This window comes from Gallus gallus, chromosome 14 (assembly GCF_016699485.2).
Source record: "Gallus gallus isolate bGalGal1 chromosome 14, bGalGal1.mat.broiler.GRCg7b, whole genome shotgun sequence".
NCBI lineage: Eukaryota > Metazoa > Chordata > Aves > Galliformes > Phasianidae > Gallus > Gallus gallus.
In genome coordinates this window covers 9,368,962-9,388,924 of record NC_052545.1, presented here as the reverse complement: position 1 = coordinate 9,388,924, position 19,963 = coordinate 9,368,962, and the positions used below count along the sequence as shown (strand labels likewise).

Genomic DNA, 19,963 nt, shown 5'->3' with positions numbered 1-19,963 from the left:
TCCAACTCGACCACATTTAGTAATTTCTCTAAAATTAGCTAAAGGAATTGCTATACCTGTAGTAATTTTAAAAGTCAAAGAAAAGTGTGAAGAGTCTCAATTGCAAATGCTGTAAGGTGTTGTCAATCAGAACCCGTCAGAAAATATTCAGCCATGAGATTAAAGTTTAAAAATTTATGTCTGCTGAACATTTTGAGTTCCGGTTGCAGGCTGTTATTATCTGCCCTCAAGAATGATGAAGAACTTGTGCTTTTTATCAAAAATTCACAGATATACTTTTTTCTCTCAAATAGGTAATTTCTCTCATAGTTTTACTCCTCTTTTAGGTGAAAAAGTATGAACCACAGAGAGAATAAAATCTAGAAAGTTTTTTCTTTTGATGAAAAATTGATAATTTTTTCTGCAAAATAAATTGAAAACAATGGGAAAAAACAACAACAAAAAAAACTTGGGCTTGCATCCAAGGGAAGATGTCAGATGGCTGCCCAAAAGACAAGGTTTTTTTTATTATTTTTATTTTAGGTACACCACCACTTTAATTGGCAGATGCAATTAAGAGAAAGACCTGCTGGGCACAATCTGAACTGTGTTCCAGCTGACAGAAATGGAGATGTTTGCCTCCTGATTGTGCCTGCAACACACTGCAGAAGCTGCCAGCACAGCCTCTGACCAGCCTCTATCTGTTCAGCGAAGAACAGTGTGCAGAGCTGTGAATTGGACACGATTTATAAGCATTATAAACACAACAAAAATCCAATTCAGGCCAATAAGCTTAGGGACTGAGGGTTAAAAGGCCATCAGAGCCTTCCGGGGTTTTCTCTTGCACTTTCTCTGCTTGGAAACATTGCATGCTTAAAAAAAAAAGAAGAAAGAGAAAGAAAAAATATTGCTGTTTTCAGATGGGAATGTTTGTAGGAGTGAGGGGAATAACTTCTCATGCCACTCACACTGTTGGATTAGCTGCTTTCAGGTGTCTCTTCTAGCATCATAATAATGATGTCATTAAAAATGTTGAGGAATGGAACAGACAAGTCACCAGTTCCTATCAAAGCAGCTAACAGCTCAGGGCACATCTGCAGATCAGAAATATCTTCTCTGAACTATTCAAGTTTGAAAATGCTCTGCATGTAAGGCCATACCTGCCAAGAGCCCTGCAGAATTGCTGTCACCATGGCATTCTTTATAAAAAGCTTTGTGCTTCTGCCAATATGCCACAGACAATGAGGGAATAAGGCACTAACCTTGATTATATAAATCAGCAAACATTGCAGTCATTAACAGGAAGGCAGATGGAAAACTAAGGAAACTTTAGCATCAAATCCTTGAGTATATAGTCACAGCTGTGGCCACAAATAAAAACTGAAAAACATTAACGACAGCAAAGGGGTCTGCAGCTGTATAGCAAGAGACTTCTTGCCCATGGAACACAAGGGATTCATTACTGCAATTTTCCTGAAACGAGTTATATTGACAGCTTTTTGCAACGAAGCTGAAATAAAGTCCTCACATCGATATGCTCTCGGAACACAGCACCAGTTGGAGAGGCCATCTCTTTGCTTGAAACAAGATACACACTGCAGTCTAATTTCCAGGAGAATTAAGGAAATAAAGAAAAATTAGATGGATTCATCAGTGTTGGGGAACAGACAATGAAAGCTTCCCGTTTTATCTCTACTGTAGGAAAATAATCTACCAATGAAATTTTGCCATTTCAGCCATTAGCAGTTAAATTCTAGTCAGTGCACCAGTGTAAATGTGCCAAGGCAAGGGTGAGAACACTGAAATCACTTTGAGTGTATGGCCATAGCACCTCTCCTCTTGAGAGTTTTATAGCAGCAGAATACTTGTACACGGAGAAGTGCTACATGCAAACTCAACAACTCCAACCTACAGCAAAGAATTACAACAGATAAGGTTATACAGATTCTTCAGGAGGAACACAGGCACTGTTTATTTTGACTTGCAGCAGACAATATCAAGCAAACAATCTTTGCAAGTCCTTACCAGGTTTGTGCTCTATGACTCTATAATTACCAAATAGTTCATCTTCAATAAGCTGTGCAGAAGCAGCAGGCTGTATGATATGGAAGAAAAACTGCTTTTTGTAGTGAAAAGAGAAAAGCAGATAAAAGTAAAAAAATAGCTCTGACGAGAGATAAAGATGAAAACAAATGAAATAGCAGTAATCAGAACTCAAACATACTGAAGAAGAAAACAGAAAAGGTGTATTTGCTGGGAAAAAGAAGCAGTTTGTGAGAGAGATGTCGTCCTCAGAACAGCATGGCTCCTTGGGGCACAAAGTATTCACGCTCAGGCTCAAGTAAAGTAGGGAAAGAGACAGCTTGATCTAACATAGAGAAGGACGAAGGCAAACTTTACATGTAAGCGCGAAACAATATGCAATCTGGTAAAAAAATCATGATGGGGAAAGGAAGAAGTTGAGGAAATGTCAAAAATGAGGAAACAGCTATGTACACTGAGGAAGAAAAGGGGAAAAAACTGTTTTTGAAGAATGTATGCCCGGACAAAGAGAAGAGGCAGGCACTTGTGATATTCTGACATATACCTTTTTATGTCTTTTCTTGAACAGGGAATGCAAACTATTACAGCCTCCTATTATACAGCTCATCACTTGCATCCAGGACACTTTCAGCTCCACAGAGCTGAGGTGTCAGCCATAGGAACTGCCATCACATCCTCACCAAATTGCTTAGCAAAAAGGAAAAGCCAGGTGGAACAAAGGTGCAAGTGGTGAGATGATAACACAGACTGATTGGTTTGGTCACCAAAAGGCAAAAAGAAGATAAAATTATGCTGTCTGATCTGTAACTGAGCTTACTGCCCACACTTACCACATTTCCTGGGTGTTTCTACAGTTCTTGCATGGCAGAGAATGAAGGGGGAAAATATGTAAGCCCATTTGGCACCATTCTCCTGCTGAAATGTCCAGAACTGTGATATAAGCTAACCCAAAGTGACACTTCCCAGTATCGGTTGGTGTGCTGTTTAATCCTTCTGTAGGTTCTATCAGACAAAATACAAAGGAGTGCTGCAGTATCTAACAGTTGCTTACACTGATCCGGAAAACACGACACATGGCAGCTTATTTGCACCACTTACTTGCTAGAGAAATGTCAGCCAGAGGGAGCAAGGTAGGCACCTGGGGGTACCCACTCTAAGAAGTCACTTAGAAGAGGTAAGAGACTCCAGTTGAAATAAAATCTATTAAGTCTATTAAATTTAAATATATTAAATATATTACAATTTACTACATGTTTGGGGGAAGGAGAGTAGGAATTAAAAGGACAGACAGCTCCCACAATAAGGACCAAAAGTAACAGCTAATTTAGTGCAGGAAGAAATTGGCAACTTAGTCTTGCCATTTAAAAACAAAACAATATACATATATCTTCATAAATTCTGTAGTCCAGTATTATTAAAAGACATACACAGGCTATTACCAAGCCTGTATGTTTAGAAAAGATTACCAGAGCTAACATACTCCTCTCATCCAGACACACGCAGAGAGTCGCCTTCAAACCTTTTCAGAATTAAAATGAAAATTCAGTCCTCTTGACCAACCAAGCAGAGTGGGCTGGTTCAGAGAGGGAAAAGAAAGGAATTCACTCCAGTGTAAATCTCAGAGCTTAAGGATGGACAACTGTGTTTTCCAGAATATTTGCCAGCATTATCAAAAACAAGATTAGATTACATATGAGACTATATCATCTCAATAGATTTTCTGGAGATCAAAGCCAAGACTTCAGATCTGACAGCAAATATATAGGGCCAAAGAATGCCAGAAAGGATGGAAGGATGAAAAGAAATCTCAGGTTGTTGCACACTCAGCAGACAAACAAGCTTAGTCAGAAATGTGCCCTCTGAAAACACATTTCTATGGAATAGTCCTGAAAAGATAAGCAGGGTCTGTACAAATAATCTGTTTTGAGCTCAATCCCAAATGCAGGTGTTGCTGTATCCCCTCTATTTAAATTTGAGTAATACCTTTTTTGCACTTTGCATCTATAGTATATTGGACATCAAAGCACCCACACAATTTATAAATAGTCATACAAATCATGGACACTCATTTTCTTTTCTGAAATCAGTACAACGTGGTTGGAAGATGAAAAAAAAGCCATGAACTACACACGATGCCTGAGATCACTGTTCAGCATCACAGTAAGTACAGATTAATATCTCTCAGTTTTTGTTAAGTCTACCGTATTCCTTAAAACCCATGGAAGAAGCTTACCCAGTTTTCAAGCTGACCAAGGCATCTTCAACTCCTTTTTGATTATATTTTGTCATGTAGAGGTGCATATCAGGATAGTTGTTTCTGATATTCCTTTCTGTGCTGCCATTTGGGACGGTTCCAAATCGAAAAGGAGGTGAATAATCATGTGGCCGTTGAAACTACAGAGAAAAAAGGAAAATCAGGATCTTTCAGGCACTCAAAATAGGTACCTATGGAGATGTAACTTAAGCAAGAAATAGCTACCAGGGCAATTTCAGGTAGAAAATAAAAATCTTGCATAGGCTGCCTCAAATTTATCCTAGGCAAATGCATGGGGTTCACACTCAGCTCTATTATATCAGAAACTGTCTTCACACTGGGTGAACTACACAGAAACATCTACATGCAAATTAAAACCAGCTCAGATATGCTACTTTGATAAGACTTTCTTCTGTGCATTGCAATATGGAAGAACCACAGAAACTGGAAGAGAGATTCTGGAAGGTGTTCCCCATCTGCTAATGTGTCCTTAAAGAACCCAAACTCCAGGCAGACACACTGGTATATAACAATCATAGTTGATAGTCATTTCACACCTTCATCTCAGCTGAGACATGGTGGGTTGCCAAGGGAAAAGGATCATTTTCACACCCCAAACAGAGCCTAACATACCGTTCCAGAGGTGATGCAGGAAGCCGGTGTGCAAGGATGGGAAAGAGTAAGGGCTGGCTTCCCTTCCACCCCCGTGATTCAGGGGGAAGAACAGTTCCTGTGTCTTCCCCAAGGCCTCTGCAGCTACATCACTTGACATGAAAAGGGTCTCTGGAGCTCTCACACCTATCATCTTAGTTGCAACTTAGTCCTACATACCATTTGCTCAAGGGCAAATAGATACTATTCTACAGTTTTACCCTCTCTTATCACTACTGCATCAGCGCAAACAGGCAAGCCAGGGACTACTCAACAGGATTAACAATAGCTCAGGGCATACTCAAGCTTAAGTCTCTCTCACTCTCATTCCAATGCTTGCTACTAGACCTGAAAATTATGTACATGACTTTTCAATATCTCCCATTGTGCACCATGTGACACTTTAGAATTAAGTTAAAATGTTTCTTTAAGAAATAAATTTTGAAATGCCATTCAAATTAAGGAACTATTGGCTAGTAAGGGGATTCAATTGAGCACTGATAAAAGCAGTCACCCATGAATTCCATGGTAAAATGCACTGTGTTTTTGCTGTTGAAGTTAAAGAGCAATCTATGGACCCTGTGCTGCAAGAGAAGCTAATATTTATACAGCTGCTGCTTCCTCTGGGCTACATATGTAATACTCCTCTTTTTGAAGTTTGGTCTCAGGGCATTAAGAATTTTCAGGAGCTAGCGCCAATTTGGAAAGAGAATACAAACAGAGTTATACAAAAAGTGGGAGTATTTTCCATTCCATCAAACCCTGACTGTGAAATTATGGCTGCAACAATATTTTCATCTTAAAGAACTGCAATTAAATGCTTCATTTTAATTAAGCATATTTTGACAAAGCATAACGAAATGAACTTTATTTTTCTCTATTCATCTAGCTAACGGATGTCTCACTTTTCTCATTTTCCCATTTCACAGCCCTACTGTTTAAATTATTATTTTGCTACTACCTTGCACATACTAATTGACCTACGCACTAAAATTACACTGTACACCAGTCATGGTTCTTAGACTATATTTGCTCTCTCCTTTTTGTGTTTACTATGTGGCACTGAGGCAAATCCTGCTCTTAAATTTATGTCCAGAGATTCTACTGATTCATCTGTAGTTTGCTATTATCTTTATTTAAATGTTCAGATAATTAATCCCTAAAACAGTGAGATGCCTTCCAATAACTCCTAATATCGGGCACAAATTTTCCAATTAATAAAACCAGATGAAAAAAAAATAAAATCAAAAATTGACATCAATTTCCAGACCTGTAAAAATTGCTGCTGTTGACACAATTGGTATTTATGGAAATTCAACTGTAGCAAGCATTCTGCAAGATCAGTTCCTAACCCTGGGGTATAACACAAGGGATTTGGGAAGAGAAAGATCATAGGAAGGCCAACTGTGTTATGGGCTGCATTAAAAAAGGGGTGGCCAGCAGGGAGAGGGAGGTGATTATCCTCCTCTACTCGGCTCCTGTGAGGCCCCATCTGGAGTACTGCATCCAGGCCTGGGGCCCCCAGTACAGGAAGGACGTGGAGCTCTTGGAGTGGGTCCAGAGGAGGGCCACTAAGATGATCAGAGGTCTGGAGCAGCTCTCCTGTGAGCAAAGGTTGAGGGAACTGGGCTTGTTTAGCTTGGAAAAGAGAAGGCTCCAGGGAGACCTCATTGCGGCCTTCCCATACTTGAAGGAAGCATATAAACAGGATGGGGAACGGTTGTTTACGAGGGTGGATAATGATAGGACAAGGCGGAATGGTTTTAAACTGGGACAGGGGAGGTTTAGGTTAGATACTAGGAAGAAGTTTTTCACACAGAGGGTGGTGACACACTGGAACAGGTTGCCCAAGGAGGCTGTGGATGCCCCATTCCTGGAGGCATTCAAGGCCAGGCTGGATGTGGCTCTGGGCAGCCTGGTCTGCTGGTTGGTGACCCTGCACACAGCAGGGGGTTGAAACTCAATGATCACTGTGGTCCTTTTCAACCCAGGCCAGTCTATGATTCTATAGTGGAGCATCTTGGTGATTTACAAATGGAGTTTTGGTTTGAATAGTCTCACTTTTCAAGAACATTCAGATGGGTTAAAGTTGTTGCAACCAGTTTCCTCCCACAGGAATGGTTGGAGTTTTCTATCCCAAACTGAACACACAGAACAATATTTCTGCAGGAAAGCAGAGATTAATAAAAAGTACTAGTTCCCTCTAAGATCATAAGGATAACAAGTAATTCAACTGATTAAATAATTTGTATATGGAATTCGCATACAGAAAATTCAGAAATGAATAGTTCCAAACATCCTCCACTGACTGGAATTTCTTGCCACAAAGCACTTAACCAAGAACATTGAACAGTAACAGGAAGGTATTTTTGTGGAAGTGATTGCGTGGTGCTACTGCCTGCTCATGGACTACGTAAATGGGAAAACAGAGTTTAAAACATTTTTACTAATGGTTCACTCATATCTAAGATGCATACATTTCTAATCGGTAATTTTAAATGTATATTTGGAAAACTGACATGTCCTGGAGAAGTACATAGGCTCTGTGATTCAGCACAGATCTGCGTGGTGTGGTAGGCATAAAATAAAGAAAAAAGCACTGAATCTTTAGATGTACTCATTTTCCCTGAAACCCCATGATGGGAATTAAAATGTATCATGTCTGCTAGAAAGCAATTTTCTTCCTAGACATTTTCTGAAATGTTAATTTTTTTCTTTTTAAAGTTGGTAATAAAATCCTTAAATTTAATGCACGAGCCCCCTGCTTGAATCATAACTGCAGAGAGATCAACTATTATTCAGAAGACAAAACAATTCATTCTCTGTGCTCTGCCTGCTGCTCAATCTGTGGCACATGGCAACCAAACCCCAATCCTACTGATCTAGGAACCCCCAAAAAGGATCCCAAGCCTGGGAAAAACAGTCCTAGTGCTTTTAGTTTGTTTTGCCTATATGCCTTAAGAAAACTGACTATTTCATTAGGCAGTAAAGTGATCTTTCACAAATGTTTAATATCAACCTAATTTGACGATATGCACGTCTGTCTGAAAACGTTGCTCATCTTCTTTTTTTTTTTTTTTAAGGCCTATTTTAAGGAACAGCGGAAAACTTATTAAAAGAGTAGAAAATAGGAAATATTCTCCCTCTGCTAACAGATTTTAGTGGAAGTCATAGATGAAGGTAGGAAAAAAAATAACCCACATTTGAATTCTGATTTATTCTGACAATTTGATTTCTGGTCTTTGAAAAATATAGCTGCTGTGTTTAGTAACTCCAAGATTATTATTATAATCACCATTCAATATCTACATCCTCAAAAGGCACTGAAGGGTCTAACACCGAAGTGGAGAGATGGTCTGGGGAAAAAGGGTCACCCCTTGTTATTTCATCAGCCATACTGCTTTTCAATCTCATTCTGCTCTGTTATGACACAGAGATCTCTGTAACTAGAGAGCTCATGCTGTCTTAGTGCACCAAAATAAATAAACAAACAAATAAATAAATAATGGTAATATTCCAAGAATACTGTGAATCCTGAAAAATTAAGGACTTTACATCTGTAAAAAAATTTACAACATGAAGGCTCCTTATTAAGGTGGAAGAGAATACCCGTGACCACATGCACATGGGGCATTTTAGAGGAACCACAGCAGATAAAGGCTCTGCAAGAGAATTCTGTCCAATGCTTCCCACTTTCCCTTAATGATTTTGTCTCTCTTCAGATGAAAAGGCATAAATGGCCTCAGAAGTAGCAAGTGCTATGAGAGCCAGCTTCAATGGATACTTTTGGACTCATTTTCTGTACCTTTCTATGAACACAAAGCTTTTAGAAATCTTTGTCACGTACAAAGATGTCAAAACATAATTTTCCTCTCATCTTCTGAATCATTTGAGTTTATGAACACCCACCCCCAGTAACTCCAGTACACGCTGTGCCATGTATTTCTGGGTGACACGCAGATGACACAGTGCTCAGAAGTTTATTAGTGACATTATGAAGCATGATAGTTTAATCAAGAGGTCTGAAAGCCAAGAAAGGTAAGCAGCCTGCTATCATGTTCAGCAAAACCATGGAATGGATGCTGGTGTAAGACATTCCTGGGGTGGAAGTTACTTAATGCTGAGTGTCGGAGTGACTGCTCAGAGATACTTATTCTCCTGGCTTCTCTTCTCTATTATTTGTCAGGTATGGAGTATCGAGAAGCCCCTGTAGCTCTAATTGGGAATGCTTTATTGGTTGGCAGCACTGAAAAACAAGCACGACTTTTCAGTTGTGGAAGTAAGAAAAAGAGGAAAGTGAAAGAGTAACGAACCAATTTCCCAACCACACACAAGTTAGTGAAGGCCAATTCAACCAATGGGAGATAGGAAAGGGCATCTTTAGCTTTAGGGATTGTAATGGCTGAGCATAATTCTAATTATTCAGGTCTCTGGCTATTTTTCTATATTGAAATTTGCCTACTTAACCAGAATTTGGTGAACTTCTAGATGTTACTAATTAAAAATTAATTTTACTGATATGCAATCCTGTCTCTTCACGCTGGCTTTTCCCTGGGACAGTTTGGTTTGCAGCACGGGTCAGAGTTTTCCTGAACCATTCTGCTGCTGCTAATATTACAAAAACAAGGCAAAGACAGGAGCAAAATAATTTAATATGTATCGTATTATATCTCCATAAATTACTCCTAATTATTCAAATTTTGAAAATCTGAGAAAGTTGAAGGTTGTAGAGAACCAAAACCTGTGTATGAGAAGAACGTTTTAAATAGGTTTTTTCTTTAGTGGATTTCTCACTTGTTTAACTAATTTAATCAGAAAAGGTAAAGCACCCCCTGATATATTTCCGTATGTTTCAGGCAGGATTTGAAGAACTGTAAATTAGAAAAAAAAAAAAAAAGCAGAGTAAATAAATACTCAGAAGACTGCACATGAGCAGATGTTATTTTCTGACTCAAGTGTTATCTATTAGTTTTTTGTTTGTTTGTTTTTGCTAGAAATAAGATCTCACTTATTAGAGAACAGAAAAATGACAAAAAAAAAAGGAAGTTCTTAGTCAATGGCTACAGAACAAATACGGAGACTTTCCCAGCCCATAGGTAAGAAGGCACTCAGTGCAAGCTGGGGCAGAGGGTCAGGACAGCAGTGTGTTGCTAGACCTGAACACCAGCATGGCTCCAGGTGGAAGCTAAATCCTGCCCAAATAGGACTTCCCAGGAAAACACTATTTCATCACAAGCAGGACAAAGGATGTTTTAAATCTATCTTTTTAATCTGCAAGAGAAGAAAATCTTTTAGCTATCTCTTACTAAATATATTATCTTTAAATAGAGGTGCTTCTGTTCATATTCTTTCAAAGGTTTTGCTTGTTTTTTCAAAGTTTGTTTTTGTTTCCTTTTATCAGTCTTTTCCCTAGCCATGCTTGCAAGTCATGCTTTGATAACTCAGATCACTCAAAGGCCAGTCATTGAGAGCTGTTAAAACAGTAAACAGACGTGAGTCTATCTGAACTGTTTCTTTTTAATAACAATTTCTTTTATTTTCTGTCCTTTGAAATAAATCCCTTGGGAAGTTCTCCCTTGTGCTACACTCTGTTGAAATATTACTTCTCAATGTCAGTATTTAGTTTCATTTTAAAACAACTGGGCAGAAACTTGACAACAGCGTGCCCTTTATGTGCTTTGTGCATATCCTTCACAACAATAATTTTGTAAATGGACTTCAATCCCCCTGTGCAATAGTACTACAAAACAGTCACTCAAATTGAACAACAGATAAATAATTGCTAGGTCTCTGGTTTATAAGACAATTCTTGAATCCAAGAAAGCCACTTCCACATTCAATATTATGTGGCTTATTCCAGGTGATTTACATCTCATCTTTACTCCTTCCATTTTATACAAGAAAAATATTCAAATGTCTACAGAGAACTTATATGGATTGTTAATGTTTCTCTTTGCCTACGCTCGTGTCAGTCTAAACCTGGACTTCCATCCATGCTATATAAAAATAAAAAAGACTTTTTTTTCCCCAGAGCATTGACCTTTTTTTCAGATAATTACTGGATAGTTATTGGTTTTATGAATATTCTGTCAATTAATAAACTATTAACATGCTACACAGAGATGCTTAAATCATTTCAAATGTCTTCCATCCTTTCAAGCTGACTTTTATGCTTTTTTTCCAAGCTTTTATAGGGTGGTGAGGCATCACGTTTAATCTAACAAGAATTGATTTCCACTGCAAAATTAATGTACTTTTTTAATTAATGCAGTTACTTTTGAAAAGGCAATACAAAGACTTTAAAATCAGTCAGATGTTTTCATGCTTTGGGTTTTTAACTCAGAAAGAAATAATACAGTTCCAACTGATTATCTTGCTCAGAGTTTTTTTAGTACAGAGTATAAATTTGTAGAAGGATTATGAAGAATAGACATTAATGCCTTCTAAGGCAGAAGACCTACCTTTTTATCACTCAGTCCAGTCACTTGGTCAACAAACTCCTCTTGAATCATAAATGCAGCTAAGTTGGCAGTATAACTAGCCAGGAAAATGACAGCAAAGAAGGCCCAAACGGATACCATAATTTTACTGGTTGTCCCTTTGGGGTTTTGCACAGGCACAGAGTTGTTGAATACCAAGCCCCAGAGTAACCATACTGCCTTTCCAATGGTGAAGGATGGTCCATGGGGATCTATAATTGCGAAGAGTAATAGTTTAAGTTGCAATTATATCAAATTGTGGTAAGATACCCCACATAACAAAATTAATCAAGACATGGTTAACATATCTTAATACATATTCATTGTCCTCCCAATGGAATCACAGGATTTATTGGTGGTATTCTGTATTGTAATTACACGTATGTCCACAAATGTTAGAAAAACATTTGACCACTTTTCTATCCTCATAACCAGCTTTAGGTTAGTACAATGCAAACACCTTCAATAATTTAATTATTATTAAACAAATAAAGCCCAAAGTGGGTATACTCAGCGCATGTCATCATTTCAGTAGCAATGCTCTGAATTACAGTGCAAACTTTCATGATACAATCAAGCACTTCTTAGATTATCCTCTATTTTGCTGCACTGCTAAGTTAGACTGCAGTAAAATAAACATAATGGAGCTGGCCATTGGTTTATAAAACTACCTTATCGGGCCATTTAAGATTGAGCTGATGAATAGATATGTATTTTCTGAGCAGCAATGGTAAGGAAAGTATATGCCAAGAAAGCAGTCTAAAGTTCTTTTTATGTTACTGAAGAGAGTAGTGCCATTGAGCTTCTGCCTGATGAAAACAGGTAGGAAAGGGAGTAATATACGTAAAGACTCCCATTAATTTTATGCTTTCCATGTTTCAAGTGAATGGCAACTGGATTTGTGGCAAGCCTCTAGGAGCTGTTAGAAAGGTGCAGTGCTACACTACGAATTTCTGGCCACTATATCATCAATTCTGGCACACAAGTTGGCAGAGAAAAGAACAACCCAGCCTGCAGATCGCCAGAGTCTCTACAAACCTTTAATTTCCCCTTCCTAAACACAGTGTTTATTTTGGACATAGGTTACAAATGTGCCATCTTACTGAAATGATAACATCATCTGAATATTACAGTAAACTCCTTGTTCAAGGAGCAAACCAATCACAAACTCAAAGACACCATTAGCTGGTCACAGTCTCTAGGACTACGTTCACCAAGCTGGGAGATTGCTTGTTATAAAGTGAACTGACAATGATTCAGAAATTAAAAACAGTCCACATTCTGATCTAGAAGTGAAGAAAGGGGAGGATGAGGCCACCACAGTACATGAAATCCTCATTCTCAGGCCAGTGTTAATATTATACAACTGCAGCTTTCATAAAGAAAGTCATGTTCTGTATCTAATTTGTTTTGCCAGTATATTTTGAAAATTAACTTTCTATAGCCAAGGATGCTACACAGTAAGAAATTACGCTCTCTTGCCACTGGGCTCATTTCAAGGCTGAGTCCACCACAAGAGAACTATACCTTTTTATAGGGACTATATAAAACTATATACAAGCTAACAGCTACTTTTCCAGCTTGCGCAACAAATTACATCATTTTAGATCATTATCTCTGAACTATCTCTGAATTCATAAGTCAGGAGACTGTAGAGTTTATTCCAACGTTCTTTTAAGCTGACAGTTCAACTGATGCAGTATACTAGCCAAACATTGCCTGAATACAACTGTTTTTAATAACACCATTGCATGCCTTTGTTGCAATGAATTAGAATATAACCCTCAAGAAATCACATTTTAAACGAAAAGCTTCATGACTGCTTTTACTGCTCTATTCCTATGTTATGTTTATTTTAAAAGATGGAGGGTAAGGGATGGTAAATACATGAATACTTTTTTGATGGCTCTAGGGTTGTATATAATGCAAAGCTTACCTCTCCCTTGTGCTAAGTTCCTGTTGTATCCTACAGGACTGAAGTACTCAAATATAAAGACAGCCATAGCAGACACAATGAGAAGCATCACAAACATCATCACCCAGACAGAAGCACTAAAAGGCTCTGCAGCAAAAGAGACAAGAGAAACAGGAACAGTTCATTAAACCAGTCACATCACAAGAATTTCAACGTCTTAGGGCTAGGCAAGCCCATTGGCTTTCTTTAAATTAGCTGTTTCAACCAAAATGCTACCAGATAACAAAGCAGCAATATAAAAGGAACTGCTATTACTATATGCAATCTTCATGTATTCAAAATCACAAATGTAAGTTGCAACTCAAATACAAAAGCTGTGTACTTCTCTTCTTCAACAAAGCCTTAGCTAACACTGAGTGGCAAATTCTTGGCTTGACTTGCTGCTTATTCAGTTTACAACTCAATTCTGTTTATCCTATGGTGTATGCTTTTATCAACAGAACAGTCCCATCCTTATGACTGTATTTCTGCAGAGCAAAAGCAATTAAGCATACACATAAGACGTTTGGTGTTTCAGAGAAGTACACCTCTCTCATTTTCTACCCAACAGAAAACATTATGGAAAAAGCCAAATGTTTCCATCCAAAGCAAATCCTATGTTTCAGGTTTTTTTTTTTTCTTCTGTTTGCTTTCATCTACCTCTAATGAAGATGCTGTTTCTACCGATAGCAAACACATCCTTTTGCAAGTCTCACTCTCATCTGGGAGCAAATTTCTGAAATCAAAAGCTTTCTATGGAAAACTTAACATCAGAAAAAGAGAAAAAAACAGCATGATTAAGTTAAAGTAGTTTAGAACAGAAAACTAAAAGCAGTTTCAAGTATAGAACAAGCACCAACTTTCTGAAGGGACTGTTAATGCCATGTGATAACACAACTTTCTAAATATCATCAATAGCACCTTTACCTAATCAAAAATTCTTTGTCATTTAAGAAGTTCCTGGTTTAGTCATTGTGATATAAGGATGCAGGCAATAAAGGTTTTGTATGGCAAAGTATTATCTCTTTATTAGGTCAATTTATCTGGGGGTATATAATATGCTAATTTTAGTAAATACTGGAAGTGTGAATGCGCTCTAAAGTGTGAGAAAGAAATCTTAGAGTAGTACTTCAGACTAGAACAGAACCAAGAAGCACAGGATGTGACAACAAATTAATCTGCACCCATGCTCTGCTTTTTTTGGAAGCTCGTGGTGTTCTTCCATCCAAACTTCTTCATTCTTTGAATTTAACATTTGAAAATGCTTTGGAAGTGAACTAATAAGACCAAACAGGGAGTTATTAAGACATACTGTTCTCTTTCCGATTTTAAGAAATGTATTTCATTTATTATATTGTAAAGAAAGATTATGAAATTCTTTTAATTATTACAGAAATTTGTTTGGAAGAGAATACTGAGTTAGCAAAATAACAGAATGCTTAAAAGGAAGAGAGCAATCCTTTCAGAAGCTAATAGGTAGACCCACATACACTTCCTAAGAAATATTCTATGAATTCATATATTAATTGGAATTAATTGGAATTCACATAAAACCATCATACAATATTGACATCATCCTCAAAGAAGAAAGCAAGCCTAACAAGACTCTTATCAAAAGCAACACTGTAGAAACACCAATGGTAATTTGTCAAATATTAACTAAGGCAAAGAGCAAAGCAAGTTGATTTGAAACAGCAAGCTATAAACAACAGTTTAGGCAGAATGCTCTTTAATAATTTAAGCAGATTGGTAATGAGACGGAGGATTAAAAGAAGCAACAGCAAAATAAAAAGCTATTTATAATAACAAGTAGTAAGTTTGAGCAAGTACAAAATCAGTTGAATAATAAAGTTGATCTTCCTGTGATATTACAGATTGAATTATGCATTCAGCACTTTTATTTGATTCTCAAAGGACAGAAAGAACATCCCCCAGCAAGCAGCTGGCTTTGTAAGATTTTTCAATAGAGTAATGAGATAGTAGAAAACCAGTAGTATATGGCTTGTTAGTGTGCATTTCAGAAGATTGGCAATGGAGAACACTGAGCAATGAAACGGATGCATTACTCCACTAACTTCAAGTTCTACTCTCACACACCAAAAAACAAAATAAATACACACACACAATACATTAAAAAAACAACAACAAAAACAACACAAAAAAAACCCAGGTTCATTGATTTCCTGTTCCACCAGTTTTTCCAAAATAGACACATGGCCTCAACTATAAACTCTCTCCCTCTTAAACATATAGAAATTTGGATTTACGTTTTTTCCTTACTTTGCTTGTGGATTTTCATGCATTTTGTTTAGGGTTTGTTGTTATTGCTATTGTTGTTTTGTTCTGGTTTTATAAATTTGAACAAAATCTCTACAGGAAGTAGTACATATGAATTGTAGTATATGAAAATGCTTTAACGTCAATAAAATTCTTATACATAGGGGATACCCACATCAGAAATAACAAATATGAGGAAGTCTGTCAGTACACCAGTGGTAGTATGGCTTTCAGAAGCCAGACATATCTGTTGCCAGTTTAGCTGTCAGATCTATTCTGGTCGTAACAAAGTCTTCTACATTTTTCTACAAGGGTTTTAAAATCATTTTGTAAATATGACTGTTAAAAAGACCTCAACCATTTATTGTGGGCTAAACAAGCAAATGTTAGTGTGTAATGCAGCTCTCGAAGTAGTTTTCCCAATTGCAGGCTGGGAATAAGGAAATCATTGTCATTTTGTTTCCCATTACTACATCTGAAACCAACAGCACTTCATTCATGTGCCAATAACCACATTAACCAAGTTTGTCAACACCATACAAACTTCTTAACATGTAATTCAAAAACTGATGAAACATGTCAATACACTATTTAGCTTAAGAAACAGAGAAGCCTATCCCACTCTACAGAAATGCAATTAAATGATCTAGAGGGGTTAGAGAATCATACCTAGAAAAGCAGATGGTGAAACTGTGCCATTGCTCCGTGACACCATGACACTAATCCCAGTCTCAACAAATGGCACTGAAAAGTCAACCACTTCAGAGCGCTCTTCATTAATAGTGAGAGACCCCACAGCCATAACTGCACGATGATATACCACCTGATCCACAAAGAGAAGACACCACCAACATTACTCAGTAGAGAATATCTTGTTTCTCCAAATGAATTGAAAACAAACATTGCTAAGTTCTTACTTAAGAGCTCTTTTACCTAACAGAACTTACTTCACCAATCATTCCATTCCACACATTATTGACTTTTTTGCCATGCTTCCCATTAGTCACCAAATACAGGTCGTATGTGAACTTGACAGTTTTAGACAACTTCTTCAAGATATCAATGCAGAATCCTTTGCAGCACTTCTTTACATTAGTTCCCTCATTAGTTGAGTTGCTGTTGAAAAAGAGAGACATAAACATTTCTTCCGGGAGAAAAAGAACCACAACAAAAGCAAGATTCAGCACACTGCAAAACAACACTTTTTCCTATTTCTGAGTGACCACGTTTTTCTGAAATGTTGGAGAAATAAGCAATAGAATGCTTTCTACAGTGCTTGCAGCTCATTCTTATCATATTGGAGTGGCTTGACAAGAGCTAAGGAGAGGATGCTGGTGTGCTTCCAGCTGCAGTGTGTGGCCTGCTGGACTTCACTAGTGCATTACAGTCCCCACTTAGTGATGTCTCTTCAGTTTAAGTCTTTTTTTACTCTCAAGACATAAGACCACGTGGGATTTAGTAATTACAGAACTGCCCATCACGTAAGATGAATAAAGGCACAACAGTTCACAGTACTGAAAGTGGATGCTGCACCTTTTACTGCAGTTTAAGAAAGTGACTTTCAGCTACTTTGGAATGCCAAGACCACTTGAGAAGTTCAGACAAGCCCTACCAACAGAGACACTAGAGTCTCAAGCTGAGATCAGCCATGCAGATCTTACACAAGGATTTTCCTTCTATTTTTTTAGAAACTCTCTGTGGCCTCTAGCACTTTTCAGTCTGAGTTTCCTCAGTGGTCAAGGCAATGTTTCACTGGCTTTGAAAAAATTCAGATCTGAAATGAGTAGCTCAACTATGTAAAAGAAATGTTTTTCTGGACCTCAGGAACTACTTAGCAATTTCTAGAAATCTTCAAAATATTCATTAAGTCTCCTAAAACCTACTCAGTGAAAAGATGTTATCATATTAATTCCAGGAATACAAAGACTGAAGTATAGATTGGGTGAAGAAGCACTGGCAATTACACAGAGACAGATGTTTCACCGATTTTTAAGAACTGCTCCAAAATTAGAGCAATCAAAGCAGGGGCATTGTCTCTAGTTAGTGTGTCATAGCGGTATTTTATTCTGGTGTAGTTTCTACTGTAACAAACTTAAGCATAAAGACACTATTTTCAATAAAAGGAATTTCCAAGCTGTAAACTAACCGAAGTTATTCAAATGGGCACATTTCAGCGTAACAGGAAACAATTCAAAGAGGACTCATTAAATCAGTCCAATTTTAGATACACTCTCTTCTTTCATGAGACTGAGAAGGGCTAGCTCTAGTTCAATTCAAATTTGCTACAAACTGATTATCTTGTAATTAATTCAATGTTACTTACAAGTTTATAACTAGAACCTTCAAGCTTATTAAAAAGATAGTATGCACTACGTGAAAGGGAAAAAGAGGAAGAGAAATGTGGAGTGAAAAGGAAGAGAAAAAAAATAACACATTATCAAAAAATATATACAACAAAAGAAATAAGGAAAAGTAAAGAGAGAAAATGGGGGCGCATCTTTTGCACTTAAAAGAAATGGAATGATTTACTTACTTAATTTTGACAAATTTACGACATGGCACGGTGTTTTTTTGGCAGCTTTCCATCAAAGGATCCACATCTTCAACGATGACAAAGGGAGCCTCCTCCAGGGTGACAATACTGAGGTGGTTATCATCTGGGTCACTGTCTGCAAAGGAGCTGTACCTTGGCCAGACAGAGTACTTCAGGCTCAGTGAGTTATTCTCCCATTTCCCCACCTGAAAAACCCAAGATACACAGGCTGCTCACATCTGCTTGCTTGTTTTTCTGCAAATGAGTTCTCATATTAAATGCACTGGGATACAGCTACAGGAAATTACATTGCAAAGACAGTTGTCTTAGGTGCTTTTTGTTATCAAAATCACTTTAGAAACCTTTAGCAGTTGTAAGAAGTGAGAAACTGCATTGTGGTAATGACAAATAAGGTAATGTTATTTCAAGAGAGAAAAGGTTTACAAAGCCTGGATGATACCACTTAATGCTACCACTTGGCTATAGGCATACTGAAATACGGCAGGTATCACACGCATTTGAACCAGAACAGCAAATGTCTGTAATCAGGACAGATCTGTTAAGTACTAAGAAAACAGGCCTCAAAAAGAAAAAGGAAACTAATGCCCTCGCCACACATGCACCAGGCCAGTGACCAAAGAATGGCAGTAGTTCTGTATCTTCTCTACAGAAATTACTTCCCATATTAGGAGGTTGAGAAGGCATTGCAAAAGCATTTTATGCAGTCCTGGGGTTTCTGAGCAGGGCCAAACTGGGTTTTTGGTAAGCAGAAGCATAATTCCACAGGACGTGGTTCTTACTAGAAATAATACATTCTGCTTTAATTACTGCCAAATAATCCAAAAAGTTTAGCAACTAATCAAACAAACCTTAACTGTTAGACTAAATATATGGTTTTAGGACTTGTGGGGAGCACGTCCAGTTTTACTTTTAAACTATATATTTACTATTATAAATTATCTTATTTACTATTATAAATTACCCAGCCCTAATGAACCTGTATTTTTTTCCACTGCCAGAACACCAGCAGTGGGCATATGATTAAAAAATGATTTAAGTATTTTGAAAGCTCTAGCATTTTTAACTACTTTCTATCTGTAAATCTAATTGCAGTTTACCCGAGCGGTAATGACAGATTATATAAATGAGCTACCAATCCACATAATTTATAAACCAATACATTTTAATAATCCTTCAGTTACTTAAGCTAAACAAATTACAACATAACCATGAGACTGGTGAAATATTTGTTTTGCAAGGAAAATAGTGGGAATGAACGGTACAATGACAGGCTCAGATACTAAAAAAAGACTGTATGAATTTTTTTCTTCCCTTTGGTCTTCTGAAGACTTTAAAATGAATTGCAAAAGTGTCCACAGAACAGAATTTATATCTCTTCCCATTTAAAGAAGCAGACGAATACATCCCTTTGCAGTTTCCTTTCTGTCCTGTTTCTAATGCAAGATGTTTTGCTGAACTTTAAAGTAGGAGGCGGAAATGCCAAATCTTTATACACTTAAATTAGGAAATTCAAAATATCCCAAGAGAATGAGAAATTCTAAACCAGCAGGAACCAGGCACTGAAATTATATTACTTACAGTTCTAGTATGTAATTCAATCAAAACATAACCGATGTAGCCTTTGAGAAAAACATTTCCATGCACAGGAAAACAAATGTACTTAACTCTACGAGACAGTTATATTGCAAAAAACTGTTTGATTGCCAAGTTCTGGTACATAATCTCATTCACAGCAGGGCCTGTGCTGGTTTATGTCAGCTTAGACAGCATCA

At 37.4% G+C, this 19,963-nt stretch overlaps 1 protein-coding gene across 5 annotated transcripts in view; it reads right to left on the bottom strand.

The window, feature by feature from the left end:
- GRIN2A (glutamate ionotropic receptor NMDA type subunit 2A) overlaps nt 1–19,963 on the bottom strand; it is a 160,918-nt gene that overhangs the window by 33,167 nt on the left and 107,788 nt on the right. For all 5 annotated transcript variants that reach the window (XM_015294579.4, XM_025155258.3, XM_025155259.3 and 2 more), the window contains 6 exons: nt 18,171–18,376; nt 16,585–16,753; nt 16,307–16,460; nt 13,343–13,468; nt 11,389–11,618; nt 4,256–4,416 (listed from right to left, as the gene is read on the bottom strand). In XM_015294579.4, the coding sequence (XP_015150065.2) occupies nt 4,256–4,416; nt 11,389–11,618; nt 13,343–13,468; nt 16,307–16,460; nt 16,585–16,753; nt 18,171–18,376 (1,046 nt within the window). The remainder of the gene's footprint in view (nt 1–4,255; nt 4,417–11,388; nt 11,619–13,342; nt 13,469–16,306; nt 16,461–16,584; nt 16,754–18,170; nt 18,377–19,963) is intronic.